Source organism: Corylus avellana, chromosome 8 (assembly GCF_965113065.1).
Source record: "Corylus avellana chromosome 8, dhCorAvel1.hap1.2, whole genome shotgun sequence".
In the NCBI taxonomy this organism is placed as follows: domain Eukaryota; kingdom Viridiplantae; phylum Streptophyta; class Magnoliopsida; order Fagales; family Betulaceae; genus Corylus; species Corylus avellana.
In genome coordinates this window covers 10,379,732-10,389,148 of record NC_142497.1, presented here as the reverse complement: position 1 = coordinate 10,389,148, position 9,417 = coordinate 10,379,732, and the positions used below count along the sequence as shown (strand labels likewise).

Genomic DNA, 9,417 nt, shown 5'->3' with positions numbered 1-9,417 from the left:
TGAGAATGAGGTGCTTGTTCAAATTTTCTACAGGGGACTAACACCAAGTGAGCGAAACTCGCTTGAGACTATGAAAGGTAGAGAATTCTTAAGTTTTACTGGGGATGAAGCCTATAAAACTTTGGACGAAATGGCTGAACGAGCACAGCAATTGGATTTTCAAAATAGTCAAGATAGTTGGGACAGACAACAACCCGCTCCCAAGACAGGAGGCATCTATGAGGTGAGGAACGATGCCGAATTAAGGGAAAAATTCAAGGCTCTCAAGCGTCAGTTTGATACTATGGTCTTAAACAAATCAATGAATGCAGCAGATACTTACCAAGTTGATGCATGCGGGTTATGTGATAGTCAAATACACTTCACTCAAAACTGCCCAACTCTGTCAACAGAGTACCCAACTGAGCAAGTCAATGCCTTCAATGAGTACAGAAAATCCACAACTGGACCGTTTTCTAAAACTTACAATCCAGGGTAGCGGAATCACCCCAATTTCTCTTAGAAGCAGAATCAACCATTGAACCAAAGAGATACCTCCACTCAAGCTCAGAATCAGTTCAGGCTATCTCACCAAGCTCAACCGCCTATTTATCAGTCTACCACTCAAGTGCCTCAGCCTGCACCACAGTCATCACTGGAAGACATCATGAAAGCATTCATGCAATCAATTGATAAGAACATACCAGAGATAAAGCAAGATATGAAGAATAATACCATGAGCAATTGCCAAGCTATACAAGAGCTCAAGAATTCCACCTCTCAAGATATACAAGAGCTCAAGAATTTCACCTCTCAAGATATACATGAGCTAAAAGGTTTCACCACTCAAGCTATTGCCAAAATGGAAGGGCAAGTTGGCCAGCTAGCGAATCAAGTGGGGGAAAGAGAAAAAGGAAAGTTCCCAAGTCAACCGATACCTAACCCAAAAGGGCAATTTGTTATTGGGAGTTCCTCTGCCTCAACTCATGGTCAGGAGCATATGCAAGCCATCACCACTTTGAGGTTAGGCAAACAAGTGGATAATCAAGTGGTCATGCCTAAAAAGGCCACTGAGGCTGCAGAAGAGAAGGAAAACCAGGACAAGCCTGCAGAAGACACAAGACCCGACATTGCCATTCCGATTGCTGAGGATCCTTCCAGAAAGTATATACCCAAAGCTTCGTATCCAGAAAGACTAATAGCACCAATGAAAGCTTTCAAGAGGAAGACGAATGTCCCCAACTCTATCTTAGGAGTTGGATTTAGTGTGAGAGGTAAGAAGCACATGCTTAATTGAGGAGATAGTAGAGAAAACTGTCAATGAACCATATATTGAAGACCCCTGAGGAGAATGCCTGATTGCACTGGGAAGTGACATGAAACTGGACATACTATTGGAACAAGATGACGCCTTGTTAGACTCAACTCCTAAGATAGAGACGGAGACTGCAGAAATTACTTTGACATCATCCCCTGATCCATCTTCATTAGCAGTTGAGCTTGTCAAGTGGGAGTTGAAGCCTCTACCTGACACCCTGAAGTACAAGTATCTGGATCCTACAAAATCTCTACCAGTGATCATTGTTGCCGGCCTAGATAGTGATCAGGAACAGAAGCTGCTAGAAGTTTTGTAAGAGCATAAAAAAGCAATCGAGTGGTCAATAGAAGATATCAAAGGAATTAGCCCTGCAGTAGTGATGCATAAGATTCATCTGGAAGAAAATGCTAAAACTTCTCGTGAGCCACAGAGACGGTTGAATCTGGCCATGCAAGAGGTAGTTCGAGCGGAGGTAATTAAACTTCTGGATTTGGGAATCATATACCCAATTTCTGACAGCAAATGGGTGAGTCCCATTCATGTGGTACCGAAGAAGGCAGGGATTACAGTCATCAAGAACAAGGAAAATGAGTTGGTCCCACTCGTGTGTAGTCAGAATAGAGAGTATGCATTGACTACAGGAAGTTAAATGCTGTGACAAGAAAAGACCATTTGCCTCTACTGTTCATCGATCAAATGTTGGAGAGATTGGCTGGCCATGAGTATTAGTGTTTCATTGATGGCTACTCCGGCTACAACCAAATTCCACTGGTCCCCGAAGATCAAGAAAAGACTACTTTCACTTGTCCTTTTGGTACATTTGCCTATCGCTGTATGCCATTCAGATTGTGTAATGCACCCGCCACTTTTCAGTGGTGCATGATCAGCATCTTTTCAGATATGGTTGAACATCGCCTAGAGATCTTCATGGATGACTTCTCAGTCTTCAGTTCATCATTTGGGGAGTGTCTACATCATCTCACATTGGTGCTGGCACGGTGTAAGGAAAGGAATCTGGTTCTGAATTGGGAAAAATGCCACTTCCTGGTAAAACAAGGAATTGTTTTAGGGCATGTAATTTTCCACAAAGGTATCGAGGTTGACAGAGCTAAGGTTGATCTGATCTCTAACCTTCCGCCCTTGCGGATAGTTAAGGAGATTCGATCGTTTCTGGGACATGTTGGGTTCTATAGAAGATTCATCAAGGACTTCAGCAAGTTAGCAAGACCTCTATATAATCTACTGGCCAAAGATGTTCCTTTTGATTTCAACGACAAGTGCCAGATAGCCTTTGAGATTCTGAAAAAAGACCTTAACTTCTACACCAATCATTCAGCCACCTAATTGGGGGTTCCGTTCGAGATAATGTGTGATGCCTCCGATTATGCTGTGGGAGCCGTTTTGGGTCAGCGAGTAGAGAAGATTCTACATGTCATCTACTATGCCAGCAAGACTCTGAATGATGCACAACTTAACTACTCCACTACTGAAAAGGAGTTGTTAGCTGTAGTGTTTGCTCTGGATAAGTTTAGATCTTACTTGCTAGGGTCTAAAGTCTTAGTTTACTCAGATCATGTTGCGCTAAAATATCTATTGTCAAAGAAAGATGCTAAATCTCGTCTCATCCAGTGGATTCTGTTGCTGCAAGAATTTGATATTGAAATTCGGGACAAGAACCATCTATCCAAGCTGGTTGTAGACTTCAATGAAAATGTTATGCCGATTGTTGAGACATTCCCTGATGAACAACTTATGCACATCTTTCAAACTCCTGCACCAAGGGTCGCAGACATAGTGAACTACCTTGTCACTGCCCAAATGCCATCACATTGGACCAGGCAAGACAGATCAAAATTCTTGGCTGGAGCGAAGTACTTTTGGGATGATCCTTACCTGTTCAAATACTGCCCAGATTAGATTATAAGGAGATGCATTCCTAAAAATGGCCAGCAAAATGTCTATCTTTTTGCCATGATCATGCATGTGGAGGCCACTTCAGTTCTAAAAAGACCGCGGCGAAGATTCTTCAAAGTGGATTCTATTGGCCTTCCATTTTTCATGATGCCCATGCCTACTGTTCAGCCTGTGATAGATGCCAGAAGTTGGGGAGCATTGGAAGAAGGAATATGATGCCGCTAAACCTGATCCTTATTGTGGAGCTGTTCGATGTTTGGGACATCGATTTCATAGGGCCCTTCCCTAATTCTTATGGGTATCTTTTCATCCTTGTGGTGGTGGATTATGTTTCCAAGTAGGTGGAGGCCATTGTATGCAAGACTAGTGATCACAGAATCGTGTTGCAATTTTTGAAGGAAAATGTGTTTGCATGTTTTGGGACACCACGTGCCATCATCAGTGATGGGGGGAAGCATTTTTGCAACCGATATTTTGAGCAACTCATGAAGAAGTATGGCATTACTCATAAAGTTGCAACTCCCTACCATCCTTAGACAAGTGGGCAAGTTGAGATATCCAACAGAGAAATCAAGAGGATATTAGAAAAGATGGTGAACTCGACAAGGAAGGACTGGTCTCTTCGACTCAATGACGCTCTGTGGGCATACCGGACTGCATTCAAGACTCCAATTGGCATGTCTCCCCACCGATTCGTGTATGGCAAGGCTTGTCACCTCCCTATGGAATTGGAGCACCGGGCTTATTGGGCTATAAAGCAGCTAAATTTCAACCTCACCAAGGCTGGTGAGCAAAGGAAGCTACAGCTAGATGAATTAGAAGAATTGAGGAATGATACCTACAACTGTGCCAAGCTATACAAAGATCAGATGAAGAAGATCCATGACCAAGACATTTTGAGAAGATCGTTTAAAGTTGGTCAGAAAGTCCTCCTTTACAACTCACGTCTGCATCTGTTTCCAAAACAACTCAAATCCCGATGGATTGGACCATTCATAGTGTGCAGTTTCTACTCATGGAGCCATTGAAATCGAGGATCCTAAGAACGGAAGTACTCTCAAGGTCAATGGTCAGCGGTTGAAGCCGTTCTTGGAATTGGAAATTTCAGAGAGTGAGGAATTACCTTTGGAAGATCCTACATCATCTACTTAATCATCAGCGGTGAAAAGCCTGGCTGAAAACTGTAAACTTAGTGCTTATGGGCATTCCTTTTTCGTTGGTATTTTTAGTCATTTTTTGTGTTGTTTCGATTATGTTCATTTTTGCTTTATTTTTGTGTTTTTCAGGACAGGTGTTGTTACGAGTAAGTTTGGGGGTCGTCTCTTTGTTCACTCTGGTTCCTTATACCTCTTGGTATTATATACTACCTACATTGAGGACAATGTATGATTCAAGTTTGGGGGTACGGAAAAACATTTCGTCTGTTTATTTTTGTGCTTATTTGTTTCGTTTAAAAAAAAAATAATAATTGTGCTATGTTGTTGTTAAGTTTGAGTTAAACTGTAACTGTGATTTGCATTTCATTAGCTCGCTTAAAGGGTTGAACATATCATTATGTCATTAGGAGTCTGAGTCCTTTGACTCATTTTTGGGTAAAAGAGATTTCACTTGTTTTGAGATTAATTTTTAAGAGCACATTAGCATGTTTTGTGTGAGGTATGATGTTTGAGCTTAAGCTTATTCTCTTTGAGATTTGTTGGGTGACCTATTGATGAATAACCATTAACTTGCAAGATCTAAAAAAAAAAAAAGAAAAAATAAATAAATTGAAAAAAAAAAGGAAGGAAAAAGAAAAGAAAGATCATGTTGAGTTTTCCGCTGAGTAACCGGACCTTTGCCTCATTAAGCATTGAGTGTTCGCGTCAAAAGGTGTGAAGTTCAGTGTTGATTTATGATATGGCTAGCCTGCCTTCGTAACCTTTTTGACTTAAGTTAACAATCCCTTAGGGATGTGTTCCATCTAGTGCCCTAAAGCCACCTAGCTTGAGAGTCTTTGGCCTAACACTTGTTACATGGGTCAATTAGAAAGCTTAAGGGAGTTAGACATTGCAGAGCCTATGAAAAATAAATGCATATCTTGCCATATTTCATTTGTTAGGGAGTCTTACAAATTTTTTTGGAACTTGTCTTGAGTTTAAGCTGAAAGCTTCATGATTGTATGCTACTTACACTTTACACTTTTCAGAACATATGAGGTCTAAATTGTCCATTTGTGAGCGATTTGACTCTAGATTTCCTTTTGGCTGTGATGATGGTGTTTGTCTTTTAAGTTTGCTCATGAATAACAACCATGGTTTATGTGAAACTTCTTTCTTGTTAACAACATAGAGCTTCAATGTTTGTGGGTATCATTACTGTTAAGCCCTCATGAGACTTCACTCGTCCACTAAGGATGCCTAGGAGTTTAAAAGGCTTGTTGCATATGTTAAATGCAATCGTCTCTCCCACGAAAGAGGATTTTTGTTTTGCTTTGTTTTGTTTTCATTTTATTTTTTGTTAAGTTTGGGGTGTTTGATGTGTGCCAAATATTACATATTTGGACCCTTTAATTTACTTGTGTTAATCCTTTAGCTGTGTTATTATCTAATGTTCTGTGTTAGTTTTGTGTTTTTAGTATTTTGTAGGTCATTGAAAAAAAACTACTTTTCGGAAGAAAACATACTTTAAGAAGACCTAGATGATGTGGTTAAGTTTAACCAAATCCAAGAAATGGTTATAAATCGGATTAAAGATAAGATTGGATTAAAGTTCAGATTGGATAAAATTTTGGATTGGATTCAAATTCAGATTCTGCACATGTTTCAGTATTTTGACCATAACTTTTTGTTCCAATATCTGATTGAGGTGATTCAAGCGGAATTGGAAAGCTAACTCAAAATACTACAATTCATTATGAAATAGAATTTTCCTAATTCGGATGTTTACTATTCCAAAATTGTCTCGCAATAAAAGGGTACAAACTTGGACGAATTGTATCCGATTTCAACTTGTAAAACCCTAAGTTTTAGGTCTATAAATAGGGAATTATTAGATTAGTTGAGGGGGCTACGAATTTCAAGATTGCAGAGGAGAAAGAAGAGAGTTTAATGTTTTCCTAGCTTTTGGATCTCTACTTTGTGATTCTTATTTGTAAGTACTCGATTTTACATTATGAATTCAATCAATTTTGTTTTGTCTTTCAATAACATGAGAGGCTAAACCTTCAACTAAGGTTGAAGATGAAGCCTCACTTATGATTAGCAACTTTGTTTCATGTATGTAATATTTCAAAATTTAATGGTTTAATTGCTCTATTGTTTTATTTATAAACAATTGGATTGAATAATTCTTGGATATCTTTTGTGATTCAAGGATATACTTGATGATTTAAGATTATTCAATACAATTGATTGCTTGGTTTCCTTTATTAAAAATTGGATTTCCCATGTGATTTATTCTCTGGATACAATTGATGTTTTGATAAAGATTGGATATTTTCTTGTGATTTACGGATACAATTAATGATTTGATCGAATATTAGTTCTTTTATGATTTGGGTTATGAATGGATACATGAGATCTTTTGATTAATTCTTTGAAGCAATAGTAAAACAAACTTAAGATTTATATGTGAGAACTTTGGGGAATATTATAGATCATGAAATTATGTTGTTATGAATTTGTGAGTGCAGATTCCGAAACCTTAGTGCTTTGTCATAAGTTTTCAATCACTTTAAATTGTTTATGTTTTTACTTTTTCATTCAAACAAAAATTTCTCTCAAAAACTTGGAACTAGATTAGGGTTTAATTAGTTTAGATTTAAATTTCTCTTTCAAAAATACAATTATCTCTGGATTCGAACTCGCACTTGCAATCCATTAAACTACAAAACAATTCGTGCACTTGCGAGTAATTAAATTTGCGCAACAGTTGTTGCTTTATACCTTTGGTTTGCGTCTCATTGATAAACGTTGGGTAGGGGTTTTCTATCAAAAAATCTGAATTTTAGTTTTCTTAGGTCAGTACTCCAATATTGTTTATTGGGTCTCGAGAGTGTGTCGATTGAGGTTCGCATCATTTGGTATCAAAGCATGGGCTCTAAAATCAGGTTCACTATCCCTTTTATCTTTTGTTTATTGTTATCATCCTATCTTGTTCCTTTTATGTTCATTATTCCTTCTTGTTGTTTTGCATTGTGCACCAAGTTAAAAAAAAAAAAAAAAAAAAAAAAAAAGGAGACGTCAGAAAAGAAAAGAAAAGAAAAAAGGAGACATTAGAAAAAAAAAACAAAACAAAACAAAACAAAAAAAACGAAACCAAAACAAAAAAAAAAACAAAAAACAAAAACAAAAACAAAATCAAAAACAAAAAACAAAACAAAACAATTGTTTGTTTGTTTTCTTTCTTCTTTCTTGTGTCCTCTTCCTTTGATTCGTTGTTTCTATAATATTTTCCTGCCGTCAGTATTGGTTTAAATACTACAAGTTGAATTTCTTGATCAAGTTTATTAGTTTAATAAAGAACTGAAAAGGGAAAGCTATGAGTAGAAAAACGCAAGCGAGTGTGAGACTAATATCGAAAACAAAGCCAATTTAAGAGTGAAACACGAGTGTGAGTGTTGTGCAAATATCTACCTAAATTAATAGGCAAATAATTGTACGTTTTACCCGCAAGTGCACAAGGTCAACATAGTAGTATATGATGCAAGTACAGGATCATTGTCACAAGGATTGCTAAATTTTGCATAAAATAAATTCCTTAAGTAAAACAAAACAAAGATTGATTTTGATTTGATAATAATAAAATGGTAGGGGTTTGATATCCACCACTAATTATACTTAGATAATATAACAATATGCCAATGTTTTGATCATGTTATGTATATCTAATGTTTGTCAACCTAAGGGCATGGGGTATACTCCTTAAACTATAGATTTCTCTAAGCAACGAGTTAGGCATGGGTGTATACTCTAAATCTTTTCTTTCTTAAAGGATTTAGCATGGTGTATATAAAGTTATTCTTTAAGAAAGTATGATTCTATGGAAATCGACAAACACATGAGGCCTATGGCATGGGTGTATACTCCCGATTCCCCATGTTGATTAACCCAAGAACCCGATGTAGATTTCTTTTGATATTTTTATTAAACCCAGGACTCGGTCATCCAAATTGATTTAACTAACTACTCCATACCACATGCATATGTTGATCAAGCAAACACATATGAGAAATTCATGAAAGCAGGAATTAATCAAGTTAAATATCACAACATGCTCATCACAAAGGCACCAATATTGAATATTAAATAAACATAACTAGGGCTTCAATCTAGCCCTACTAAGTAAATTCGTTACACATGAGTTTGATGTTAAACATCCTCATAAAACAAAAAGAAAGAAAAAGAATAAATCCGAAACTTGAACTTGAAGAGCTCCAATTCTTCTCCTCGGAAATTGTGTGTCTATTCTAGAGGTTTAGGGGTTTATTTATAAGCCATAGGAGTACTCTAAAAACCCTAAAAATCGTAGGGTTTGAGCGCTAGTTCGCACAAAGTTAAAAAAAACCCTAAAAATCACACTTTCCATAACAAGGCTGGCGGCTGACTTGCTCATCATGCACGGGTGCGCTTGATCATAGCCCTTGTGCGATCGATCGCAGGACTGCGATCGATCCTCTTGTGTTGGGTGCTCGATTGCAGGTGCCTTGCGCTCGTGGTCTTCGCCTGTAGTGTGCTCGATCGCAGCTCCCCTACGATCGATCGCACTACCAGAGCCTCCAATTTTCGTCAAAATCGCTCTTTAAGCACGAAACTTTTGAGATTGCTTCCTTTTCTTCCAAGGACCTACAAAAACAAAGAAAACACATAAAAGAACTAAAATGGCATAAACTAATCATAACTAAAGGATTAACATATGTAAGTTAAGGGCTAAAATATGAATATTTTTGCACTTAACACACCCCCAAACTTACATATTGCTAGCTCCTTAGCAATACAAAACTAAAGACTAAATGGGAAAATAGAAAACAAAAAGATAAATCCATCTTTCGTGGGATGTACGATTGTATTTAGCATATGCAACAAGCCTTTTAAACCCCTAGAAATTCTCTAAAGGACGAGTGAAGTCCCGTGAAGGTTTTTCAGGAATGTTACCCATAAACATCATGCACAGTTTATGTTATCCCAAAAATTAAAGTATCACTTCAAGATCATGATTTTCATTCATTA

The 9,417-nt window shown here is 37.5% G+C and overlaps 1 protein-coding gene across 1 annotated transcript; it reads left to right on the top strand.

Moving 5' to 3' along the window:
* The first annotated feature begins 3,801 nt into the window (after window positions 1–3,801).
* LOC148584107 (uncharacterized) lies at window positions 3,802–4,363 on the top strand. The gene is made up of 2 exons (XM_088518740.1): window positions 3,802–4,129; window positions 4,218–4,363. Exons 1-2 carry the CDS (start codon window positions 3,802–3,804, stop codon window positions 4,361–4,363), a joined length of 474 nt encoding a protein of 157 aa, XP_088374866.1.
* The last annotated feature ends 5,054 nt before the right edge of the window (window positions 4,364–9,417 follow it).

Coding starts and splice junctions, on each gene's coding strand:
- LOC148584107 (XM_088518740.1), top strand. CDS start 3,802: ATGGTGAACTCGACAAGGAAGGACTGGTCTCTTCGACTCAATGACGCT. Junction 4,130..4,217: donor GAGAAGATCGTTTAAAGTTG/GTCAGAAAGTCC, acceptor CATAGTGTGCAG/TTTCTACTCATGGAGCCATT.